The sequence below is a fragment of the Struthio camelus genome, chromosome 19 (genome assembly GCF_040807025.1).
Source record: "Struthio camelus isolate bStrCam1 chromosome 19, bStrCam1.hap1, whole genome shotgun sequence".
Lineage (NCBI taxonomy): Eukaryota > Metazoa > Chordata > Aves > Struthioniformes > Struthionidae > Struthio > Struthio camelus.
Window position 1 is genome coordinate 9,871,515 of NC_090960.1, and position 26,653 is coordinate 9,898,167.

The following is a 26,653-nucleotide window of genomic DNA, read 5'->3' on the forward strand; positions in this document are numbered from 1 at the left end:
TTAGCAACTAAAACTGAAAGTAAAACACTCCTAACAGCAGTTTCTTAACAGACTTCCTATTAAAGAGAAAAGGTGTCTGCGTTACATGTGGTATCTGAATTGAATGTAAAACTGTAGGTCATTTTGAGTTAACAGCAGGCAGTAATTCCTTTACACTATGAACACAATTTCCTGGCATTCCTGAATGAAATACAGACAAATAAGAGATTTCATTTCTGAAGTAATCTAAAGCCGTATTTTCTTAAAGTTCACATTCAAGACCAATTTCAAGATACAAAAAACATATCGCCTCCACTTGACAAAATCATTGACCTTACCCTGGTCTCATTGTTCCTCCAGCTTGGCAAGGTACAGAACTTTAAACTACTGAATACTTCAAAACAGAATCTTCAGATTAAAGGCACTGTTCTGCCCAAACAATTATTGTATTTCTCATACTAAAAAATAATCAGATGAAATGTTTTTAAAGTCTTTAAAGTTCCTTTAAACAATAAAGGATAGTATTACTTTTTTCCTCTAAACATGAGCAAACGGATTACAAATGACATCAAAAGCATAGCTTCTTATTTAGCTGGAAAGAAAAACGCTTAAAAAAAAAAAAAAGAGCTACAGAGGTAGATTTTTCACTCATCCTTGCAGCCTCCAGCAGGCTTTTGGAATAGCTGATAAGGTGAATGCCAGTCTATTCACAGGTGATCAGAGACAGGTTTTGAAAGATGTAAGGGCTTCCCTACTAGGTCAAGAGGGTGGAACCTTTAAGTTATCAAAGGCTTCTTAACACTAAAACAACTCAAGGACAGTGTCCTGTCCTGGAAGAAATTCCAGGACTCTTCGTACCAGCATAGAACCGGTACGGAGCAGGGTTACCCACCAGAACATTCCCAGTAAGCAGGACGAACACTCCACATCAATGATAGATTACTAATTACAAAATAACGTAGATCGTAATGGACATAAGCACATACACAAACCAAACATATATGATAATTCACTACTCTGTTCAAGTAAATAGTATTTAGTCAAAAGTACATAACATTGCCTATAATACAGCTCGCATTAACATGCATTACCCTTGTTCTGAAACCTTAAGGGTATAGTATTAGCCTCCACATTCATCTCCTCGGCTTCATCTCAAACAGTTTTTTTGATGGCAGCACCTGTTCATCAAGAGCTGAACTGAGACCATTTTCATTTCACATATTATGTGCCAGTCAGATAACTTCAAGGATAACATATCTTGCAGTGACTTAAAGATAATGTCAAAGAGGTGCAAGGCATTATTATCCTATTACTAGCTCCCTGCAACACTCACGTCTGCTCAGAGTTCAAATTAATCTGATCTCTTCAGAGACTCAGTAGTCTTGTATTAGAAGAAACAAGGTTACCTACCCAATACGTCCACAGCACGTTCTCTTTAATCTCATCCCCCTCCCTAAAAACTTTAGTCCCACAAATTAAAGCAGAAGTATCTTAACAGGTTAACGCAGTTTTTCAAACGAGAGGTATAGGAGTCTAACATTTATGCTTCAACATTCTGGAAATACTTCTAGAAGACGGAGAAGAAACAACAGGACATCCGAGGGCAGCATTTACAGGTTTGTCCCACTCAAATAAGCTCACAAATAAGGCACTGAAGTAGCTTGACAGAGATCTGAAGCCTTTCTGAGGTTAAGGAATCACAGATGCAGAAAGCGACATGATTTGCCAAGCACAGGCTGCGCTCCCTGTAAGTCACCTCCTTACTTCCTTGGAAAACATAGCGGGGAAGCAGTGAGAACCACCAGAGTCTACCGTTCCAGCACTTTCTGAAAACAATAAGTAGTAACATACAAGAGAAAATTACATCTTAAATCCCAGTCCTGGGTGAATCCAAAATCAGTTACTAATTAGGTCAAGATATTAAGAAAATGACTTTTTAGAAATGAATACTCAACAGCAGTACACATGTTCTGCTGTCTATTACTGTCCACGCATCTCGCACTGGCATTGTCCTGAAGTCCACACAACACTACCAATATTCACCTGATTTAAAGCTATGCATCATCAAGCAGCCCCCTAACATCGGTAATTATCGGATTTTTAAACTACCTAAACCGGTCCAACGTTAAGAACAGGTTTTAGTGTATAAATTACTGTAAATTTGTCAGATTCCTATATAAGGGGAGAAAATAGGCAACAAAAATGGGTATGACGTACTAAAGATTACTTCTAAAGTTATAGTGGCTATTTTATTAATTGAGCCCCCCACCCAAACATTTAAGTTTTATCAGAAAATAAAGTAGCCATAACGTATGATCAGCACTATTATAATGTGTATTTTAATGGAAAATGGGGGGGAAAAAAAAACAATCGAGGCATCCATTAATCTAGGCATTCATATCGTTCAATAAATCCCGTAATTGGACCTTCAACTAATTACATATTAAGAAGATTAACCTTTGACACAAACTTGTGATATAAACAAAGAAGATTCAGACAATTAATAAACTTCCAGTGCCTTCAAGATTTCTAAGGTTAACAACTGAATACTCCCTGTTTTCTTCCCTTTCAGTGTCGCAGTTAAGAGTATAAGTTCTGATTAATAGTCTGTCCCCCATTGGGTGACATTTCAGCTTTATATGAAGATCGCTCTCTAAATACTTACGAGAAAATTACAGCAGTTCCCCATAATCTCATTATGTGGGGAGAGCAAAAGAAAACGGATCTAGAGATCTTAACTTTTAACAGAAAGCAACTATGAAGGACAAAGCTGAAGTCTCATCTGCTCGCTGATCAGAGCGGGTACTTCTGACCTTATTCAGAAGACTAATTTTCCAGAATTACGACCGTTTTCAACACACGCTGTAGTAATTTTCACACACGTAAGTTATAAAGCAAGTGCACACAGTCATTTCTGTAACAGAAGCAATTTTAATGTCTACATTTAAGTGATACAATTTATTCACACATAAAACTTCTGTTAGTTGTTTCGCACACAACAGCCATTGGAAGTGGAAAAAATACATATAAAAATAATGAATTAATTCTAACATTCTTATGGGTTGTTTAAAGAAAAATTATATGTATGATAAAAATAAATGGATTTCGAAGTGTTTTGTGGTGTGACTTAGTAAGTAGTGTCAAAAAAAAAAAAGCCTGCTTTTGACTTGGGAGAAAAAGATGGTATGCACTGGCTTAGCAGGTCTCTTCCATTTCCAACTTCTACTATTCCCAGATTAAGATAGACTATTACCCCTTCTTACCTTTTAGTCTTTTCTTTATGGGGCTCTTTGGCAGCTTTCGATTCAGTCTTGCTGTAAAGAAAGAAGTGAGTATTTTGTCTACCGTGTAGGGGTCTTTCTGACGTGTTCCTTTTTTATTTAATGCTTTTTTTTTTTTTTTAAGTGTACCCGTAATTTCACGAATGTGAATACGAAAAAATCTCACACGGCCAAAAAATTAAGTTTTTTTGTTGTCGTTTGTTTACCCCCCTCAAAACAAAACAAAACAAAAAAGATCTGCCACACAGGAGGAAAAAAACAACAGATCAACAGGAAAACACTATCCAAGTAGAAAAGCAAGGAGCTTCAGTGTTATCCAGCCCAGAGGAGAAGTGCAGCAAAGGCAGGTCCAATTCCAAAACAAGCTTTTGATTTCCAGTGAAGCAAAAAAAAAAAAAAAAAAACCAAGAAACCAAGACAAAATACACCTTAAGTCCCCAGCTAAATTTTTGCACGAGTGTGTGTCTTAAATACAAGTTTGCTTTATGTGTCGCAGCAAAGCCCACGAAAGCCAGGACCTGGAGTTGATCGGGATGAGTTCTTGTGTGTGTGCCTTGATGGATTCTCAGTCCACATGGAGGAGCATCTGAGGGTTTTAAAAAGTGCAAATTAAAAAGAGAAATGAGGGCCCAGAAAACAGTTTAAGATGGATCCCCCCCTCCAAAAAAAAGGAGCCACGGGGGGGGATCCGGAGTCTCATGGGGTTCCGGACTGGAGGAGGATCCTACTGAGTCTCTCTCACGGGGAGATCCAAGGAGGGGGGAGGATCCACAGCAGTCCCTCACAGGAGGAGGATCCAGCAGCCTCTCTCGCAAGGACCCAGCGAAGCGATCCCGCAGTCTCTCTCGCAGGAGGAGGATCCAGCAGTCTCTCCCGCAGGAAGGAGTGAGCGTGGGGAGGGGATCCGAGTAGGAGGATCCAGCAAAGTCTTTCACGGGAGGGGGGGTGTGGAAGGGGGGGGGACCAGAAGGGGGAGTGGGGAAACCCAACAGTCTGCCTGCCTGCCTGCCTCACTCTCGGGGGGCTCCAGGGGCAGCAGGAGCGATCCCGCGGGCTCCCTCCGTCTCCTCCCAGGGATCCGGCAGCGTCCCGCGGGGGGAGGCTGCAGCAGCAGAGCCCCGCGCCGGGGGCGGGCGGCAAGGGGCCGGCAGCGGGCGCCTGTGCCCCCGGGGGGAGGCGGGCGGCTGAGGCGGCAGCGTCTCCCCAGGGGGCCGCAGCAGCGTCGCGGGCAGAGTCGGTCCGTCGGTCGGTCGGTCGGTCGGTCTCGCCGGCGGAGGCTGGGGCAGGGTGTGGGGCGGCCCGCAGCGCCTCTCTCCGTCTCTCCCGCTCGCTCTCGGCTCGTCCGCTCGCAGGCAGGCGGTTGCCAGGCTCAGTGCTGCCGGGCCGGTCCCCCGCTCCGCCTCGCCGCCGCCGCCACCGCCGCCACCACCACCACGGACGCCGCCGCCGCCGTCCTCGGGAGCAGAGCTGCTGCCACCGCGGCCATTTTGTTGCTAACTGACAAGAACCCCGCCAGGCAGCGCGAGACCGCGGAGCGCCTCCGCCGCGCGCGCCCTCTCCCCTCCCCCCCGCCGCTGACCTCAAACAGGAAGTCTCCCCCCCCCCGCCTCCGCCCCCGCCCCCCACCGGCCCCGCGCGCGCCCACGTGACAGGGGAGCCCCCGCCACATGCAAATGAGCGCGGCGGCGAGAGCCAAAGAGCCGCGAGGCCGCGCGCTCCGGGCCCCGCCCCCCCTGCCGGCGGCGGCGCGCGCGCGCTCCCGCTGCGCCCCCGCCCGCCCGGCTCCGCCTCCCCCCCACCACCACCACCGCGGGGCAGCAGCGCACACGCGCACCCCTGCACCCCGGCACCGGGGCACGAGCGTACACGCGCACCCCCTGCACTCCGGCACCGGGGCACGAGCGCACCCCCTGCACCCCGGCACCGGGGCACGAGCCAACGCGCACCCCCTGCACCCGGGCACCGGGGCACGAGCCAACGCACACCCCTTGCACCCCGGCACCAGGGCACGAGCCAACGTGCACCCCCTGCACTCCGGCACCGGGGCAGCAGCACACGCGTGCACCCCCTGCACCCGGGCACCGGGGCACGAGCGCACACGCGCACCCCCTGCACCCTGGCACCGGGGCACGAGCACGCACGCGCACCCCTGCACCCTGGCACCGGGGCACGAGCCAACGCGCACCTCCTGCACCCCGGCACCAGGGCACGAGCACACATGCACCCCCTGCACCGGGGCACGAGCGCGCACGCACTCCCTGCATCCGGTTACTGGGGCACGAGTGTGCACATGCACCCCCTGCACTCCGGCACCGGGGCAGGAACACCCCCCCCCCCCCCCCCGCAAACAGGTGCTGGTGTGTCCACAAGCACACCCTGCACACCAGCACCAGTGCATTCCTGCACTGCCCGGCAAACCGGTGTTGGTGCATTCACACACAAACTCACTTGCAAATCAGCGTTCGTGCATTCACACACACGCTCCCTTGCAAACCGGTGTTCCGGCATTCACACACATTGCCTTGCAAACCGGTGTTGGTGCGTTCACACACAAACTCACTTGCAAACCGGTGTTGGTGCATTCACATACACACTCCCGTGCAAACTGGTGTTGGTGCATTCACACCTCCCTGCAAACTGGCACCGGTGCATTCACACACACCAGTGCAGTGCAGCCGGTGTGTTCGCCACCGCCCTGCAAATGGGTGCCCTGCACGGAGCTGCTGCCCACGCCGGGTGGCGAGGTTGGTCTGCACGGAGGGTCTGCGGCGGGTGCTTGCAGGAGCCGTTCAAGCGCCCCTCTTGCCCGCGCAGAGTGGAGGTGCCACCTGGCATGCGCGACCCCGCTGCTGCAGAGCCCCCGCCGCCCTGACTGGGGTCACCCCCCTGCAGCATCCGGCGTCAACATGCACAGCTGCGGTTGTATACGGGCATAGCAATATATGTATGCATCCATGCAGACACATACAGCTGGCCCTGAAGAGATACACCGATGCGTGCATGTATATGCACACATACATGTGTGCATATGCACATGCATATGGGGGGGGGTGTATATGTATGTATGTAAGTATGTAGATAGCTGTAATGTGGTTTTAGAGGGGTGCAGGGGGTGCCCGCTCCAGGGCCCACCCAGCAGTGCCAGGCCCCGCACCGCTGCTGAGCACAGACAGATTCACTGCTTTAGCTAAACTAGTGGCTGCGCAGTCGGGGTTAACGGATAAAAACCGGGCACCTAGGAGAGGGGAGAGGAAAGTGCGTAGTTTCGGGGGAAGCGTTCACCCCGACACGTCAGCTCTTTGCAGGATCGAGGAGAACGTTTGCAGCGGCGGCATCTACTCCCCAGCTACCACGGGGGGGGCGGGGAGGGGGGGGCACAAAACGCAATGCAAAAACGAGCCGGTTTTCGCTCAATACCGGGCCTGGGTGCTTCGCCGGCTCCCGCCTGGGCTGTCGCTGCCCCCTCGCCTCCCTCCCCGCCGCCGCGGGAGCTGCGCGCCCGGGCGACGCTGCGCCCCGCTCCCGCCTCGGCGGGCCCGTGGGAGAGCGCGGCCGCCGTGACGCGCGCACCAGGGGATGGGGACGAGGAAAGGCAGCGCCGGCCTCGCACCCTTTCCCTTCGGATTCCCCAAGGCCGGCGCCAGCGCAACGCTGCCCGCCGCAGGCGGCGGCCGGGCGGCCCGCGGCCGCTGGAGGGAGCCCATATTGTGCCAGAACGCCGCACACGCAGCGTGTGCAAGACAAAATGATAATAATAATAAACGTGAACTATCAGATCACGGCAGTCAGAACAAAGTGTCTTCTCCAGGTCAGAGCATGATCTATATAGATATGCAAAATGTTATAAAAATCACGTTTAAGTGGCCCGTTTTGCTTCATCAGCACAAAGAAAGGAAAAAAAAATGATGAAAGAGCATGGGGGGGGTCCCCTCCCCCCCCCACGTTTTGAATGTCAGTCCAGCACCTTTCTCCGGGAGTAAATTCGGACGGACGGACGGACCACGCTGCAAACGCCGGGGGGGCCCCCAGCTTCTGGGACCCGCCGCCGCCGCCGGGGCGCCTGGCAGCAGCGCGCAGCCGAGCTCCCCCCGCCGAAACGCCCGCCAGCCGGCACCCCTCAACTCCCTCCCGCGACGGCCGCCCCCGAGCGGCACACCATAGCCGCGCCGCCGCTTTCCAAACCCGTTTTGCTCTTCTGCTAAAGCCGGCCAAGCCCAAACAAACAGATCGCGTCGCGCCGCCGGGCCGGACGCGCGGGAGAGGCCGCCGGCTCGACGCCGAGCCTCCGACCGGCTGCCCGAGAGCAAAAAGGCCGCTCGGCTACTGGAAAAGGGTGTTTGCTTGGGCCGATTTGCCCCCAAATTGAGTGTTGCGAATTTGCGAACGCGAGTGATTCCAAAGGCGCTTTTAACACGCAAACGTCTGCCCGCGCGGCCGGCTGGGCAGAGCGGTGCCAAGGGCTAGAGACCCTGAAACGACAAAAGGGCATAAAACGGAAAGCGATTTGCTTTCCGCGCTAATACGCGCGCTTGGCCCTGGCAAAATTAACGCAAAAAGCACGACGCAGCCGCAGACACAGAGCGCCCCTTGATTTCGATGCCGTATTCCGAAATACCGCGACGGGTAGAAATTCCTCCGGGTAAAATGATCGTTCCTTTTCACCTGAGCTCTTTTGCTGTTAAACGCAGGGCTTCATTCGGTCCAAATGTGATTTTGTTTTCTGCTGCGGTCCCCCTTCTGTGCCTTTTTTTCCTCATTTTTGCCCTCCTGCTATTCGCCGAGGGCCCGGGGTTCCTCTGCCCGGCACGCGATGCTCCTGCGAGGCTGGCCGACATCTCCAGCCAGAATCGGCCAGGGTTCATCTCCTTTGCAAGACACCTCAAGTTGCACAGGAGTTGGCTTTTGCCCCTTAAGCCACCCATGAAACAGCCTGCCCTCCCCGTTGCCCAACATCTAACATCTTTGGTGGCAACTCCCCAAAAAGCTTCACTGTTTTCCAGAGCTGCTCCGGCGGGGTAGCCTGCGCGTCAAGCGCCCGCCTTTCCTCCCACCCCGCAGGTACTCCTCTGGGTCACACAGGAGTAAGACCAGAAGTGGTGTCCTGCGAAGGGGAGGAGAGGGGACGTGCGACGCTGGCGTTCCACTGCTGCCACAGGAGGAATTCCCGCGACCGCGCTGCCGCCCCGTGGACTTCAAACGTCCCAGGGTCCCCGTGTCTCGGGGAAACGGCTGCCACAAAACCGTCCCTAAGGCACGGCGACGAGATGGATGCGAGTGCCAGGAACCGCCTGCTCGTGCAGATGCATCATTTTGTTTGCTGAGAGCAACAAAGCTAACTAGAGGTCTTTGCCCTTTCAGGACTTTGTTGAGAAGGTTTAACCACAGCGTGGCAAAGTATTTTTCCACTGTAGGAAAAAAAAGTATTTTTCCACCTTACGCTCCTTAGACATTTTTCTGAGATCCAGTCAAGTACAGAAAGGGGTCAAAACGGTCACCAGACACTTCTTACCAAGCAATATCGAGCACATCCAAAATTCATCAAATCCTGACACCAGTGCTACTGTTGTTCAACGATAAATGCAGCATCATGGCTTAAGGAGACTCTGGTCTCTGTTGCTGAAAGAGAGTTCCTAGAAACTACTTAAGCCAAAACTACACCTCAAACCCCTCCCTGACCATTTACAATTACTCTGAGATGATGCTCAGAGGCAGGGTTTTATATCCGGCAGCAGTGGGATGGCATGAGCCAGGACACAGTGAGCTCTTCTCTAGGTTTCCAAGGGGGTTGCAGATGTACAAGACACTCACTTTAAGCTCATGCTCTCTGAAGGAACAAATGCTTCCCAGGACCCTACCAACAAATGCCATCTTTAGAGTGAGCATTTAAAAAAAATTACTAATCCTTCTTTTTATGGAAAATCTGATTTTAGTAAATTATGTTCCTCGCCCTGCTTTTTTATGTGATAAAGAATAGATGTTCTTTGCTCACTCGGTGGGATCATGCCCAGACGTGAGAAACCAATACTGGGACAGTTATCTCCAGCTATTAAATGTCCTTTCCCCAGCCTTGTGTTAGGATCCGGACTAGCAGCGTTCCTGGGCTCCATGTTGGCCCTGAAGCAGAAGGGCCTTCTGAAAACACACCTCTGTGTTTTCAGAAAGAGCAAGCCCACTGCAGCAGGCATCATCGCAGGAGTCATCGCACCGTCCATTAGCTGACCCTCGTTGGATGAGGTGGTTCCCACTTTTTGTATAGTAACTGATTACTTAGAACACTGGCCTGGAAAATCTAAAATCTGGATTCAATTCCTTCCCCACCTCAAGAAGACTCAAACCTGTATTTCCCATGACAGAGCAGCAGCACCATGCTAAAGAGCAATCTGGTAAGGGGGGGAAAACAAGGTATTTTTTTATCCTTGCTGTCCAAGCAGAGCTTTTGTACCAATAGGAACACAAGTGTCCTGAGGGCAGAAAGCAAGCAAGAAGCACGTGACTGTACCCTACTTGCCACAGCACACAGCAGCTGTGATACCGTGTTATGCTTGCTATCAATAGCTGTTTAGCATTAAATGCATAATCTGCCCTGAACAGAGGGGTAGAGCCAAGGAGCTGACCTTACAGCTTGCTCTGTAATATGTGAAGCCGGCACTCTGAGTTGGGTCTACAGGCAGGAAAAAACATACATGTGGAGCCCTACGTTTCCCATCGTGCTCCTGGCAGTGACAGTGTTTCCAAGAATAGGTTTTTCTTGCTCAGGTTTTCACCTTTACAGTCATCATTCATACGTAAGGGAAGTAAAATTAAGCCAGAGGAATTTAGAGCTTCCTCCTAGAGGACGAGGGGCTTTGAGCAAGCAGAGGTAACACATGGACTATCCTGGTAGCATCTAGCTTTGCATCAGTACTTGAGCCAGAAGGGTAGGAAAGGCTGGCAGAAATCTTTGGCCAGGCAGAGCAAGGCAGATAAGCGAGCACAAAAAGTCCACGTATGACTATAGATGTTACAGAAAATCCATCCAAAGTGTACAAAACACCAGTGAAATATTGAAGTTGTTAAATCTGGTGGTACTGGCAAGCTGACATGGAGAATGCCAAGCCAAGTCTCTGCAACAAAAACCCTCCAGTAGAAAGGGAAAAAAGATCACCCAAACTTTCAATCAGTTGGGCTGAGTTGCCTTTCATCTGCTCAATATATATGAACACTGGTAGATTTAACTTGTTTGGCTCGCTTTAGAAACGAAGGATTTTTGGTATATGACATCCCTAACAATATGAGATCCATTTCCGACACTCAGGCTGGGCATATCAGTTTCCTGTGCCTTCTTGCATCCTGCTTTAAGATGGGTGTTATAGTCTTTCTGTCTAAGGGAAAGTCATCTACATGTCCCTGTAGCTACCCCTCAGTGTCTTTCATGTAAAATTTTTGTCTAACTTTTTCCATACAGGAAAAGATTCCTTATGATAGAGGTTTGACTTCTGTTTTTTTGATGATGAGCTTTTGCATCATCGTTTTGATGAACTGTTTAACCTTTTTTTGGAGACAGTAAAGTGTTTGGGGAAAGTGTTTGAGATATTCAAAAGCCATCTGGATGTGATCCTGGGCAATATGCTCTAGGTGACCCTGCTTGAACAGGGAGGTTGGACTAGATGATCTCCAGAGGTCCCTTCCAACCTAAACGATTCTGTGATTCTGTGATTCTGTGAAAGAAAAGGTGCCAGTGCTCCTATGTTGAAAAGGCCTTTCAGAAAAAGGCAATTTCTCTGAGTCTCCCTCAGACTGTTGATTTTTATCTTCATCTCACATAGAACCTCATGCATGCATGTAAAGCACTTAGAAATTATTTTCACCGCGTTCTCAAAACTCACATGTTTTTGGCTTTCTTACCTGTCTGCAGGTCTTTTATCCTGACTGAAGTAAAGCAGAGCTGGAGTCAGTCCACAAAAAGCTGAACTTGCTGTAAAAACCAGTCTGACCTTTTTGACATGGATAGTTATAACAGCTCCACTAAAACAAGAATCCCAAAGGACAATATTTCTTCTGAAACAAGCGGTAGCGAGACGAACGTCTTCCAGCATCCCTCTAACTATCAAAACAAAGGTGAAAGAACTTGCAAATACTTGTAAGAAAAAAAGAGACCCAAGTCCTCAGGCCAGGCCCTACCCCCTTACTTCCTCTGCAAGCCAGCATCAGCCAAACACCTTTTCACTGCAACAAGCAATAGCCCTTGGTGGGGTTTCACAGCAGAGCTCTCTAAATGACACATTTGACCTCAAATGCTAGCAATGCGACGTGTCAGCATACATCTGACTTCAGTCTCCTCCTTTTTTGGTAGGGGAGACTTCTTTATACCGCCATATACAGCCATCGCTCCAACACCTCACGTTCACGGGAGCTCTACTCTAGAACAAAATGGCAAAGGCTTATGACTGCAGCTCGTTTCTAAGCAATGGCTAAGCCCTCGACCTCAACGTCCAGTGCAGACATCAGTTATTATAGCCAAATAATCTGGGTGATGCAAAAAATAATGTTCTTGAACATTTTTCAGAGACTAGGTGACGGGTCCTACGCTAAAAGGGTTTGTCCCAATATTCTGGCTAACCCTCAGAGGAATAATTTGACCTCCCTAAAATGTCTCTGCGTTTTCAACTGGCCATAACATCCACTTCTTTCTTTCTTTGATTATACCGTGACTAGTAGCTGCTGCCCTCTATCCCATTAGCCGCAAAGAACATTTTGAAGACGAGTAATCTCAATATACTGTACATTTATTGAATGCATCGGGATATTTAGGTGAAAATACTCTAATGCCACAGTGGCGATTATTTCTGCAAACACTTATCAGATATCCTATCAATATTTTGGGCTAGATTGTACCTAGAGCAGCTCCTGTATTCCTGACAGAGCTGATATGACTTATCCCCAGGGTGAGGAGGTGGGAGAGGAAGAATTGCTTGTGACAGATACTAGTCATCTTGCTTAATGAAATTTTGCAAGGTGTTCAGAGATGGCAGGATGGGGTCATACCAGGAGAGGAAGGGAAGGTCACCAAGCTGGAAGCTGCAGTCCTGAGTCAAGACCTGGCTTCTCTTTGGAGCCTGTCACTCTGCTCCTTAACTGGCTAGTGGAATCACTCGTATTGTGAAGAATTTATTGACACCCACCCACCATCCCTAAAGTTTTATGGCAATATAGATCCATTAGAAATCCATTTTACAGAGGTATTAAAATAATGAAGGTGAGAATTAAGAGAGCAGCCCGCTCCTTTGAAAACCCACTGATCATAATATACTGCTTTAAAGAAAGTTATCACGCAGCCCCCTTAAAGAAAGTTATCAATTAGTCACTGTATCAGACATAGGAGAATTGTTCCCTGAAGAGGATTTTAGGAGGAAAGCCATTGACTAATTGATAAATTCATCACTAGGGGTTGCATGGCTCCATGGTTAAGATGATGTGGTGTAGAGGATTCAGAATACAGAGTGAGATAGCCTGCTAACTCCTGAAATGGTCAGGGAGACTCTGCACTGTGAAGGCATCCATGCGGGGCAAAAGCATCAATGTGGGGTGAAATAAAGTGCAGCAAAGGCCCCCAGCCCCATACACCCTGCTACCCCCATGCAAGGTGGCCCCCATCCAGCGGCTGTGCGGTCAGGGAGGAGGCACGACCCTAATCGGACTGCCCAGGCGATGGATCAGAGCTACCACGTGTCTACCAGCTTGAGGCACAGGGCACACGGGCTCAAATCTGCCTGTACCTGCCGACAGAGTAACGCGATGTTTGCTTGGGAATGCTACCTCGTGCTTTCCTCCCCCTAAATATTTTCAGACAATCGTAACTTGCTCTATAAGAGAAAAGCACCATGGATTTCCTGACGAAGACGGCCCAATGAAACTGCAGGACTTCAGAGCTGATGTAAAACATACATCAATCAGCATCTATAAGGAGGTGGAAGGGGAAATTTGTCCGTATCTGCTGCTGTGCTGTTAAAGGCCCTGGGGCAAACCAACGGACAGCAAAAGCATGAGAATATGGCATTCACTGAGTCCACTGGGAAGACTTTAAAACAACATGTTTATACCCTACAATAGTCTTGCTTTCTGCTCGATGCAGGGCTTACTTGGCCCCTCAGCACACACGGTGCCTGGATTAACATGCCGATAGACTTCCTGCAGCCCCAGCTAAAATCTTCATTCCAGATTGGCTACAAGTTTGTTTGTTTGTTTGTTTGTCCTCATCTGTTTCTCCTGTGGGCATTGGGAGAATATAGTATTTCCCTCCAGGAAGCTGCTGTGTCTGTGCTGGTCCTCTCACAGAGAAGGGACCCAAGCGTCCTGGCCTCTGGAGGATGCCCCTTTCCTCTAGAGGACTTATCCCCTGCTCTTTGCCTCCTGAAACTCAGCTCCTGCAGAGCAGCCACGCAGTTTTGACAACTGCATGGGGACAGAGGAAGATAGCCAGTGACAAATGGCTTTTTCTTGGTGGAGAAGCAGCATTCAGAAGCTCAGCACCCCCGGGCACCACGAGCACCCTCCCCTCCTGGCAGTCTGGGGGAGGCCACGCATCAGAAAGAGGATCCCAATACAAAAAGGCTGGGAAATGTTTCCTTTTCCAATTTGGGGGCAACCACAGTATTTCTGCGAAATCGGAATAAATTTGCAAAACACTTTGACGTACATCTACGTTTCTCAGTGCAAAAGCGGTTCGTGACCAAAAGGGTGCCCTCCGCCAGCACAGTTTGGCCGCAATGGCCCCTGGCACGGCCACGGGCAGGCCTCGCCGTGCCCCACGCCGCACTCGCCTCAGCCGAGAGGCTCAGCAAAACCCTGACAAATTGCTAAACTCTCCCGAGATAAATAATGGCAAACAAAAATATTTGTGTTTACTGTGGGGATTTGTCTGTGCATAATTATGCATTAGTCATTACGAGGACTACAGGAGAGTTTTACACATGTAAATATGTTCAGTTAATTAGACAGGACTGGTTTCGGTATGTGTCTTCTCTGCAGTCTGATCTTGAAGTCATCAAACGCTCCCGGATCACGATTTGGATTGAATGAGACTGGTGAGGAAAAAAGTTCTCTCCTTCCCTGTAATATAACTCTAGTCATCAATATATATTCCTTTAAAATATTTCTGGCAGCTTTCTGTTAAAGCTACAAGGTGCTTCACACAGTGCGCTGCAACATAACCTTCACACTGCTCTCTCATGTACACGCCTTCGAGGATAGTCAGATATATTTCTCAGATAATACAATATAAGTCATTATTTTTTTTCCTGAAACATTTTAAGTGCAGCAGCTTTTAGTAATCTTCCAGCATCTTCTACTGTGTATGACAGAGTCTATTAATGTCATTTGCATGAGAAGTACACAATAAATCATTCATGCACAGTTTAGTACAGGTTAAGTATAACAGCCTAACAGTGAATTTCTATGAGAAATCAGAGCAGCTCATCAAATGGTGTAAATCAGCATTGCTCCATCAAAGCTACTGAGTCACACAAACTAATAACTTGGCCCAAGGGAAAGCTTTAGGAAAAAAGCAGCAGAGCAAGAGCATGATTTCTACCACATTTTCAGGACTTTCTTTGGAGAGAGCTCCTCCTAAAACCTCGCCAAAGTGAGGATGACACAACGCGGTGGGTCCAAGGTCATCGCTCTCTCATTAATGACCTTTGGCTCTGCAACTAAGACTATCATTCAGGTCAAAGGTTTAATCAGCAGTAAAACAAGATTTTTAAGAAGGTCCAGTGTCCGGCCATTTCTTCATCTCCATTTTGCTGGTTGGTTCTCCACCTTGTTTGGACAACTTGCCTCGTCTGTTAAACGGAGAAGGCTGCCACCTGCCCCTGGGGCGGCAGAGCTCTGCGAGTCCCTCTTTTGGGCCGGGCGATCCCGTGGCAAGTGGCCGGGGCAGCGCAGGAAGGCCTGAGACTGTAATTAGGGATCATGCTGTCCTGGGTGGGAGGGGAGCGATGTGCTGCGCCTCCCGTGGCCTCTTATCTCGGAAGGGAAAGCAAATTCCTTTGTCATGATGTGGAATTTGTCGCTGACCCTGGAAATGTGCTCTGTGGGCACGAGACAGCTCAGGGGTCCTGGAGAGGGGTCGGTTTCTAAGGGTTTGCACCGCCAAAATGTTGTCCTTCGCCAGCACTGACAACTGAAAGTGGCTGTGGAGGTAGGTGCCGAGCAGAGCGTTTAAGCTTTGGTAACGCAGAGGGCAAGACGAACGCAGCTTGGCTGAAGGATGAACATCTTTCTCCTCCTCCACCTTCTCCTCGACCTGGTTGCTGCTGTCGCTGCGGTGGCACGCGGGACAGAGCCCCATTGTCCGCGCGGCTCAGGAGACGCCGCGCCGGGCTGATCCCGTTCGAGGCGGCCAGGCACGGCCGGGCCAGGCTCGCTGGGAGGGTCCGCTGCACCCATCCTCGAGGGGCTCCTCGGCGGCTCAGGCGCAGGGTGCGGACAGAGGGGCCACCTGCATTTCCTACCGTGTGGAATAATTTTGGATGCTCGACATCAGCTAGGACCTGATTTTTGAAAGTGGCCGTCACTTGCCGTTTCCGTTCATCGCTTGTGCTCAGGTCCTTCAAAAGCAAGCGCTGAGTATCTCGAGTCAAACAATAAAAATCTGTCTGAAAATTCAGACTGCTGCACCCAGGACCCTGCTTTATGAGCGGGGTGGTACTGTAGCAAGAGCGGTGATACTGCGATGGCAAGCAATAAGCATCTACTCGGTTTTAACCTGATTTTCTAAAGAAATCAAGCTCCTGCAGTCATACTGCCTGTTTCTTCCTGCTGCCCCCCACTCATGTGAGAACCTACCGACCAGCATTCATCATGCTTGATAGAGAAGCCAGGTTACAAAAGACGTTAAGTTCCTACAAATTTGGTTATGTAGGGGAAAGAAGACTTCAGAGGAGCGTCCCCACCAAGATGCAGACTGCAGTGACTCATTGTTAGATCGACGGCTGGCCAGGCAACACTCACACTGCTCAGAGCAGTCACGTTCATGCTGCCACTGGCCCAGCTGACGGTCAGGGGATCACAGAGGATGTGTGGGCACTGGGGCTGTTCCAGCAGGAAAGAGATACGGGGTTACCTCAGATTTGGGGGAAAGGCTTCATTTATTCCCCCGGCCACAGAACAACTTACTCTGACATGAACTGAAAGCTCAGGAAATCGAGCTGACGTCACCATTCAGATGAGGTTCTTCCGTTCCCCAGAGTCACGGACAAGTCTACTCCATCCAGCCCAGTAAGAGATTTCAGCCTCAAATTGGAAGGGGTCCCTTCTTCGAGGGCATCTTAGTCATGGGCCTCTTCACTCCTTGCTGGTTCTGCGACCTTTGAGCGTTTTGAGAGCACTTTCCTTCTCAGAGCTGGATTGTAGCAACGAGCACGTGGGCACCAAAGGGATGAGAGCCCTGCCGGGTGCTCTGCCTTTGGAGTTCAGGGCATCACCAGGAACAAGAATACTTTAGTCACTATGATTTTTCGGACGCTGCATCTCCTGCCCCTCCAAAAGACACGGTTCATCCACGGGGTACAAAGATGGACTGTCTTTTTCAAATGCTCATTTTTAAATGCGGCAGCTGAAATCTGTTTGAGTTGCTCAACTCTGACTGATCTCAGCAGAGATGAATCTTCCAAGCATTTCGGTACAATAAGGAGGTTGCATGTTCCCAGGCTATTTATTTGCTACTTATAAAGAACATCATTTTGAATGCACTGGCTAAATCAGAATTAATTGTGTTAAAAATTCAGGTTAACGAATGCTGTAAGAAGTCGTCTTAAGGGAAATAAAAAAAAAAAGAAAAACGGGCACTAATGATTAGAGCAAAACCCTGATGTTAGGAGGACTTAGTCTCTGTGGAAGCAGGTTACTCATCTTTTCCAGAAGATATATGCATGCATTGCAAAATGTTTATTTTGTACTCTCTGAAGTGGTTAATCTACATGCGGAGCAATGAAAAGGTGGCTTATCAGGCTAATTGCTAATAAAAAAAAAAACAGAACTACTGTGAGCAAATATTTAAAAACAGACGCAGAAGGCTGTGAAAACAAACACAATCTCGTTTTTTCCGTGAAGTTTTCCCACCAGAAATCACGCAGTTCAAAGAGACGTCCGGTTAATACGGTACCTCCAGGCTCCCAGCACTGGAGCTGTTCATTAGCCGCTCCGTAATTCTGTGATGCAGAACTGGATTAATGGAAAGGTGACTGGGAAGCCACTGAGGGACCTGCTAATGATACTGCTCCGTCCTTAGAGAAGTCCTCTCTAGCCTTGCCCGTGTGAGGCAAAACACACACCATCAGGATACAATGCCACATTATCACAAGAAAACACTTTTGAGAGGGGAAGAAGATGTCATCGCAGAATGGTACTGGGAACTGGCGAAACCCAAGATGGAAAAATAATTGCATGCATGTTTTTTAATACAACAGGATTCCCCCAAGCTCATTAAAGCAGATGGAAGTTTTAAAACCTGTATTACTTTAAAAATTAATTTACAGCTGTGGGGCTCGGTGGCCCAGAGAACATTAAAATGATAAATCCAGAAAGGTGATGTGAGCAGAAAGGAGTATTACTTTGGTCACAACATGGCCTCTCAAAGCCGGGAAGGGGAGATGTCACAGTTTTGTTAGATACCCTCCGTGGTTACCCCTGTCGTGTCGTTTCTGGGTTTAACCCAGATTTTAAAAGATTGTAACAAATTATTAAAGTTTCCCCCGAATGACACGGGATCCAGGAAGGCTTTTGGTGCCTCTCTGCTTTATTTGATACCAGTTTAGGAAAGGTTACCTGACCTAACGTCCACACCCTGGCCAGCAGCAGAGTCCCTGCAGGAAGAGGAGGAGTCCGGCGAAAGGCCCGAGGGACGGGCTCGGGTCTGGCGTCGGGTGCTGCGAACGAAGCCGGGCTCCTTGCACGCCGGCTCCGCGCTCCCCCGAGCGCTCCCTCTGCGGCAAGCTCAAACAGATGCAGAAGCGCCCTGATTTACCCCAGTTGGCGACAGCCTCCAAAGACAAGTCACGGCCGTTAGAAACCATCGCAGCGCGGGGGCTGCCCTGCCTGCCCGGCGGGCGCGGGAGCTGGGGGGCTGTTTGCACGGGTGCAGGAAGGCAGAATTGGTGCCGACCAGGGATGCTGCACAAATGCCACCTGGGCTGGGCAGCTTCCTCAGCCCTTGTGCTTGCAGCAAGGGCCACGGCGAGCGGCGTCTGCACCCAAAGAGCGGCGTCTGCACCCAAAGCGCCGGCTGGTGCATGTCGGGACAAAGCAGGGCAGTTCCATAACGACCCTTGGGGCGACGGACCATCTTTTTCTCTTGTATATTTGCAAGACGCCAAGCCCCAAGTAACTGCGCGCTTTAGGCACCACAGAACAAAAGGCTGAAAGCAGCAGGTTTGATTCAGCTGGCGCGAGCTACCTCGGTTCGCTCGGAAGAACGGAGCCCTTTGTTTGCAAACAGCAGCTACTGCCACAAAAAGCCGCCCGCGTTGCCTGCTTGTGCAAGAGCCCACGCTTTGCGCCGAGGCACTTTTGCACCACGTCGCGTCTACTGACCCCGGCGGTGACCCGACGCGCGGGCACAAGGGCGAGCTGGGGAGCGCCTGCCAGGCCCCTGCGGGTTTTCATCCCCTCCCGAACGCCGCGGGCGAGTTTCACGGACAAAACACGCTAAGTCGGGGCCGGAGAGCCCGCTTCTGCGCAGCGGCGAGCCCTGGCGCTTTTGCTTCTCTCTTCCCCGCTCCCCAGCTCGCCTCCCCCTCCGCTGCCTCCTGAAGCCGGGCGCCGAGCCCGACGCACGCATAGGTGCACGCATTAGGTGGCCTTAAGCGTCCGGCCGGGGAAGAAAAAGCAAGGCAACAAAATCTGAACCAAAACCAACAGGGCAACGTTGGGTGGAAGGGGGGGAAACGTGTGCTACTTAACTGAGTGACCCCTTGGAGTACACAGCAAACGTTTGAAAACAAAAGCCCGTTTTGCTTTTATGTCTGTAATGCTCTGCATCCATTCCAGTTAATTACAGCTATTTAAAAAACATCTGCATTGCATAAGGAACTTTCTTTCTTTGCCCCCAGGCTGCCCCTCCTGAGACATCTCTCTTCGGGCTGCTGGGTTACACAGTAATTATAATCCCCAGGTACCTGACATCACCACCCGCTGCAATGCCTTACGGTTTCAAAAGCAAGGGAAACAACATTGCTCAAGATGGGTCCAAGCCAAAACCCCGGCTCCAAACGCCATCAGCTTTTGGCAAAGCTCAGCCCTGGAGCCGAGCGCTGCAGCCGGGGCCCCTGCGCAAACGCTACGGACGCGCAGAACCGAGGAGCCCTTTTGTGCTTGGCAAAGAGGACGTTTCCCGCACGCCGGCACCCGCAGGCGTAAAACCGCCTGGGCAGAGCGCGGGGCAGGGAGCTGCACAAGACCCGGGCTGGGGGTTAGAAACTGCTTCACCGAGGGCCAGCCTCCTCCCGAGAAACCCGCACTGCCCTTCTGCTCTCCTCTGGGCACCGCCGTGAGGCTTTGAGCCCCTCGGCCACCTCCGCCTCGGGTGCCACAGCACCCTGAGCCACCTCCGCCTCGGGTGGCCCAGCTCACGCTGCCATCCTGCTAGCTGAGCCCCAGGGCTGGGCGCAGGGGAGACGCTCGGCCTGCTCCAGGGACAAAGCCGGCCGCTCGCAATCCGAGCAGGGAGGCCTTAGCTCCCGGGCATCTGCCTCGCTCTACTTGCACCCACGTTGCGCCAGCACAGGCAAAACAGCCCCAGAAAGTCAGAGCGAAGGCACCAATGTCGGTGCAAGATGTTGCAGCCTTGCATCCTTCCAGCTGGAAGGGAGGCAGAGGCTGCTTCTAAACAACCTGCAACAAATATGCATATATATATATATATACACACACACACATATATATGTGTATATAAAATATTTATAACCACCGAAGAGGTGCACTCAGCTGGTTCCTAAAGCAAGGTCCTTGCCGGTGATTTACGCAGCGGTTCCCTTTCCTCGTTCTCTCCAGGGGAAGAGGCTGCCCCAGCGTGACAGCGCAGCCTCGGCATTAGCCCCTCTAACCTGCAGGAGCACTCCCAACACGAGCTGCCTTCTCTTTGCTTTGCTAAGCTCTCTAGGCAAGGTTTCTTTTCTTGTTCATTTATCGGCTTGTTTCCCTGCAGAGAGGCAGTGGTTAGAGGAGAAAGAGTGTGTTTTTCGGTCCACAGAGCAAGCAATTTACTTTTTGAGGTTATTTGCCAAAACCACATTCCTACTTCAGCTTCCATTCCAAACAGAGGGGAGGCCAAGATCAGAAACGAGAGCTGTGGGCTGATTTTACTCGACCAGTTCTGCTCTCTTTGCCATGTGTGAGAGCTGAGCTCGCTCAAGGTTGAGCTGTTCTTTGCACTTTTACATCTGAACAACAAGCAGGGAAAGAAAAACCGCAAGGTTTCCTCTGCAGTCAGCAATACCCAATAAATTCACAGCAAGAGCAAACCTTTTAAAGAAAAAAAATCCCCCAAACCAAACATTTTACCCTAGCCTGGTCTAATTGGGGAATAAACTTAACAACTAATTTTAAGGATGAAGTGAAAAGGAAAAGGATAAAAGCAAGTCAAGCCGAGAGCTGCACCCCGCGGTGATCACAAGCGGCAGACTGCCTTGGTATCTCTTTATGAATCAGTAGCTCTGTTTTTCAGGCTCCAAGTCACCGTAGCTGAGGCAGGAGGGAGGCACTTAGCTCTCCTGCACCGGCAGTGCAAACTGGGTGCCTGCCACCATGAGAAAACTTCAGACCCAAGCGCTTGAGAAATGCTGAGTAGCCTCGACTGGAAAATGCAGCATGCGGGGAAAGGTCAGAGCGTGGCAGCCCTCGGGGAGCGGAGCCGAGCTGCGGCTCCCGTAGCTCAGCTTTATGCTGATTTGACTCCACTAAGTTTAATGAAACGATTCTTGGTTGATACCTGCACATGCTGTCTCTCTGCCCCAAAATAGCCCTAAAAATGCCCGAGACAGGTGTCAGAGGATGTTCCATGCATAAAAGGATGCTCAAGTAATGCGGAGACATTGCAAGGTGCTATTGCACCTTGCAGTGTCTCCTCATTACTTGAACTTGCTTGTCTCCTGGCTTAGGAACATCTCCCAACCTGGACTTGCACAGCATCTAATCCAAGAGTTGCCCCTTGCCGTGGCCACTTAGCACAGCTATGAAGGCTTTAAGTGGGATTATTGCATGTCTGGGTTTCCCTCTCTGTCTTCTTCTGGAAACCCTGCTGGGTTTCTGAGCATCACTAAGCTCTTCTGACCAGCCTGTGGATCCAAGAGCAGGTTCAGAAACATCCAGCGCACGTAAAGGATGTGGTGTGATTCTCGGGGGGCCTCAGACTTGCTGTCTTCCTCCCACCTCTGCTCACCTCCAGAGCTGCAACGCCAGGAGTCAGAACAGCACCTGTCCTCCCATGGTGCTGCTTCCCTTCCTGTTCTCAGTGGTTATATCACATCAAGGACAATTAAAAATACATTGGATGGTTCTCCTAGATGGCTTTTTCATGTACATGATTGCTCCGGGTCCCGCAGGGAGGTGATGTAACCCCCCCGTGGAAGGGACAAGCAGGGAAAGGCATGGAGAAGAGGGCTCAGGAGGTCTCTCTGCTGCACTGTCGTCCACCCTCTTAAAGAGCTGGTGGCCCCCTTTACCAGCAGTGCTGGAGATTATTCTTAAATTAAGTCTCTTTACTAAGTTTTTTCTCTCCCTGTTGCCTCTCCCTTCTCCCATCTATAATCCTTTAATCCTATGCATTTGGTTTAGTTTCAGGACTCCGAGGCATCCAATCCAGCCATCACTGGTAGCCTGAATTTCCACCCCACCAATTCCCTTGCTCTCCTTGCCCTAGTTACACAGACAGCCGTGGGTTGCACAGCCTCTCGTGAAACCCGGGAGCGTCCCAGAAAAGCCAGCCTGCTCAGGTGAAAGCCAAGGTGCTCCTTGTTACCTCTCCAGAAAGCCCAAATGCCATCCTTTTCATGGACGTTAAATCCCCATCAGTCACGTACTCAGAGCTTAACTTGCAGTTTCCTAATACCCAGCTGGGCATCTCTCCCCTCCTTTTCAGCAGTGGCACATGGATAGGTAGGCACAGCCCGGCTTAGAAAGCTTGTGTGTCTTTAGGGCAAATACATCCTTCAACAGAGAGGAAAAGGATTTGTCTTTCTACATGCAGAGAAGATAAAAAAAAAAAAAAAAAAAGCTTATTATATACCAGAATACCTTCCTCCCTCACCAAAGGTCAAACTTAGATCCAATTTCAGTCAGGAGGGAGACGTCTGTCAGACAAGCACTAATCACTATTTAGTATTCATATTCACCTATTAGAAGCTCCATGCTGTAAACATGTCTATGAATTAACAAGGCATCTGGCCTCTCTTATACAATATGAGCAGCTTGGATCATGAAGTGTCTGCAGAAAATAAAAAGTGCCTTCCATCTGTCTCTCCCAAATATCACTGCTATCACCAAAGCAAACAGAACAGCTCTTCCAAAGGACTGCACGTCCCCCTCCCCCAGAACGTGTTAGTCAAACAAAAACAAGCATTTCACTAAGAGCGTTTGACAGATCTGAAACGACTCGGAGGAAGGAGGCTGAAATTAAGAACGGAAAAAAAAAATTAGCTAAAAAATAACCAGAAAAACCTTCCTAATAATGAAGTCTCTCCTTAGTGGTCTGACTAATCGTTGCACAGTGCAGGCTCTGCCAACACCGTCAGAAGGTCAGAGCCGTCCAGCCGAAGCTACATGGGGCAGAGCCAGCCCCCGGGCAGCCCGCCAGAGGCAGAGCCATGTTCGGGAATGAGCCGTCCCCCTCCTGCACACTCTTCGTTGGGGTACATGGAGGTGTTGGGCAGGGAATAACCTCCTTGGCTCCATGTTTGCAAGTGATATGGAGCTCCGGATGGGACCTTCTAAGCCTGTCCCGCCGGCATTTACCCCTTTGGGCCACGCTTGCACCTGAGGTAGAAGAGGTTGTGGCTGGTTGGTGATTCCACAAGGCCCTTGGCAGGGCCTGAATCTTGCCTCAGTCCTACACCATCGTAAAGGCAAAACCCACCTAGCCTTGAGCCATCAAAAAATGAACTGGACAAAGGCCATATGGATCATTGCTAGAGGGCAACTCAATGTTGACTGGCTAACTTCAGTGAAGACAGCAGGATGGACTGTAATTCCCATGTGGGGTCCATGGGCTCTTTTCTCCCTCTAAAAAAGAGCATTGCAGCTCATGGCTCTGCCTCCCTGTTGTCAATGAGGAGCACACAAGAGCTAAAGGTGGCTAATGGCTATTTGTGTATATTCTCGATCCAGAGAGGGAAGGGGTGATTTCAGAGGAGCTGCATCCGTGCAGGTCTTCAATGCAGTCTGCTGCTGTGGACTACAAATTGCAGCTCCACCGCTGGCTGCAGGAACAGAAGAGCTGGTACAACACCACCGCTGCCATTTCAATCCCTGCAATAATCCCTGCAACGTGAGCTGGGCCGGCTGGGCCGGCCTGAAGCTGGTCTTTCTGGGGCTGTCAGTCTCAGGACGTGGGAGCAGCATCAGGAGGCCTCACAGCCTCCCTCTGCAGAGCGGGTCTGCAGGGAGGAGAGGGAGAGGCAATGCCAAGGCGGACGTGCTTAAACCCTAACAAGACGGAGTCTGTGCAGTGCACTGGGATGCCCTGGATGAGCAGCAAAAATAAATAATGTAAATATGATTTATGTAAATTTGTCCACATGCCTCTTGCCAGAAAAGACAGTGTTTTAAGTATGCATATCTTCAAGGAGTAAATAAGAGCCCTGCTTGCCTGCTGGCCCTGGAGGGATAGCTTTCCCTCTGCTGCTTCCCGCTGCAGGCTCCAGAAGAGCTCGAGGGTCTCCTGTTTTTCCTTCAGTCCCTACAATTTCAAGCTGTTCTCCTTTGCGTTTCCCACATTTCACTGTCTTTCCTCCCCTAGTTTCCAAATCCATTCCAGATTTCAGCCTTCACTCAGCTCTGCTGCTTCTGCAAACGCCGTCTGCTCCCGAGACGGCGCGTTCCCATTGCTCCAGCACCCGCACTCCTCCGAGCCCCCAGGGAGCTGAACTGGAGGAAACCTCCCTGCTTTCCTCCTGGTGCAGGGCAGGGTCCTGCTGGTCTAGCTCCTAGAAGTGGGGTTGGATGAGTGTCGGGGCAAACTCAGGAGCCAGGGGAGTGAGGCCATCACTTCTGGTGGCAGCTAGTCACCCGAGAGGCTCCGCTGTCTTGTCAAACTACCCCCCAAGACACCGCTTGTGTCCTTGTTAAAGCCGATGGCCTTAAATTAACTCAGGCTCCTCTGTCTCAAGGGAAGGGAGAGTCTACTTTAAACCCCAGCTTTGTTTTCAGAAGATAAATTTAAAACAAGGGGAAGGAAGAAAGAGATTCATAAATCAGGCAGGCCTGAAAATGAGGCATGAAAAATGAATGAACGGAGCGCGGGTGTGAGCTCCGACTTCCCGACCTGCTCCACTAGCACAGCCCACACACTGATGGCAATCCTCCGTGGCCACCGGCTTTCGGGCAGCCCTGGGCTTTCCGCAAAGCCCCCTCCGGGGTGCTGGGCTCACCTCTCTGCCCTGGAGACATGCCTATTGGCTCTCCGATGAATTTTGCTTCTTACCCAGTTTACATCAACACAGAAAACTCTCCCACTTGGCTTTACACTTGAGCTGACTGGGGTAGGATGGGGCAGGTGAGTTCAAGCGTTGCTGAGGCTTAGGTGGCAAGGCAGGGCTCTGCCTCTCTCCTTTTCTCTTTCCAGGTTGAAACAATTTGTTAAAAGGCCCACTCTTTGGATTTGCAGCCTTTGCAGTTGTGGCCACACCTTGGCCGTGAGGCTCTGCTGCTAACGATGGCCGGTTTTGTGGTCCGAACACGCAGATCTAGTTCAGGCCAGTGAGAAGTCCTGACAACTTGGCAGCCTCCTGAATCAGGTCTAAGTACATTTGTAATCATGACCGCAAATATTTGCACTTTCCAAAGCAAAAAAAAAAAAAAAAAAAAAAAAACCACCTTGACCAAACAAACCAAATGTTGCTGCAGCTGCTGTGCTGGGACCTGAAAATGCAGGTTCTGAAAATACCCACGTGTCATTTGGCATGCAAATATTTCAAAGACATAATTTGACTTATTTCTCAAGAAGAAACGATGGAAGAGCGGCTTGTGGCTGAGAGGCAGAACAGAGCAGCTGGGACCGAGCCGAGATTAGGAACAAGGGAGAAGGAAGAAAGGGGAAGGGAAACAGGGTGTAGCAGGGAATTTTTTAGCTTCCTATAAGATTAAATGGCAAACCACACAGATCTGAAGTTACAGATCTGAAGTTATCCCAGCTGGGGGGCCTGAGGACTGCAGAAAGGTCTCCTTATTGAGTGTCACCATTCAGAACAGCACCAGGATCCTTCATTACCTCCCTTCCACTGGGGAAAAGCTTTTGAAAAACAAATGATTTCCTTGCCATAAGGACTTACCCACCTGTGCTATACCCCGCTAACCACCTGCACTGTGAAAAAAATCACCCAGGTTCTCCGCCACTTGCTTCGTGTCAGGGACGCGCAAGCTTCACAGCCGTGAAAGCTGCACCGCCAATGTACCTATGCCCTACGGGACGCGTCCCCAGGACAGCAGTAGGCGCACAGAGAAGTTTTTGCAGGGCTGAGGACCTAATTTCTTCTCACGCTACATATTTTCTTGTGAAAGCTTGGGGCTCCAAGCAACAGCGTAAGCTCCTTCTCATTTCCCCTGTCTTGCCGGCTGAGCGCATCCTCCATAAACCCCACAGCCGTTTCTTCCTCATCCCACCCTTTCGGGGAGAGGGTGGCTGTGGAGGGCCCTTCCCAGCTCCAGGGACCGCGGCCAGGCCCCGGGCTGCCCTCTGGCCACGCTGCTTCCTGACCCCAACCCTGGGCCCACCAAAATCAATAGGGAATCTGTCTGTGGCCTGAATGGGGACAGGATCAGGCTCTGGGCGCACAAGGAAACTCTTCAAGCATGAAAGCTAATTTAAAAGGAGCTCATCTCTGTGCATTCAGAGACACAGAGCAAGGAAAAAGTATGACAGATTTTGGTATATTTTAACTGAATTATAGTCCACTGGGGATCGAGCTAAGACCACAAACATTATTTCACTTTCTAGCAAGGCTGCAGTGATGAATAAGGGTTTCAAAGGAGAAAAGCTGGGTGGTTCTTATTTCTAATCTTGAATCATTCCTCCTCCTTTAGAGGTTAAGCATGAATATCACAGTACAGGGATGCTAAAACAAAGGCTGACATCCCCTAGCACAGCACACAGGATGGCAGGAAAATGCAGTAAAGCTTAAACCTTACCTTTCAAAACACAACAG

The 26,653-nt window shown here is 50.3% G+C and overlaps 1 protein-coding gene across 11 annotated transcripts in view; it reads right to left on the minus strand.

The window, feature by feature from the left end:
- The window catches only part of TNRC6C (trinucleotide repeat containing adaptor 6C), a 357,433-nt gene that overhangs the window by 108,685 nt on the left and 222,095 nt on the right, over positions 1-26,653 (minus strand). For 7 of the 11 annotated variants that reach the window (XM_068914213.1, XM_068914211.1, XM_068914206.1 and 4 more), the window contains exon 1: positions 11,145-11,335. The exons of 3 other annotated variants lie outside the window; for them this stretch is intronic. In XM_068914213.1, coding sequence (XP_068770314.1) covers positions 11,145-11,335 — 191 coding nt within the window. Of the gene's footprint in view, positions 1-3,242; positions 4,850-11,144; positions 11,336-26,653 lie in introns of those variants that run through there. One more of the 11 variants, XM_068914214.1, reaches the window with a different exon arrangement.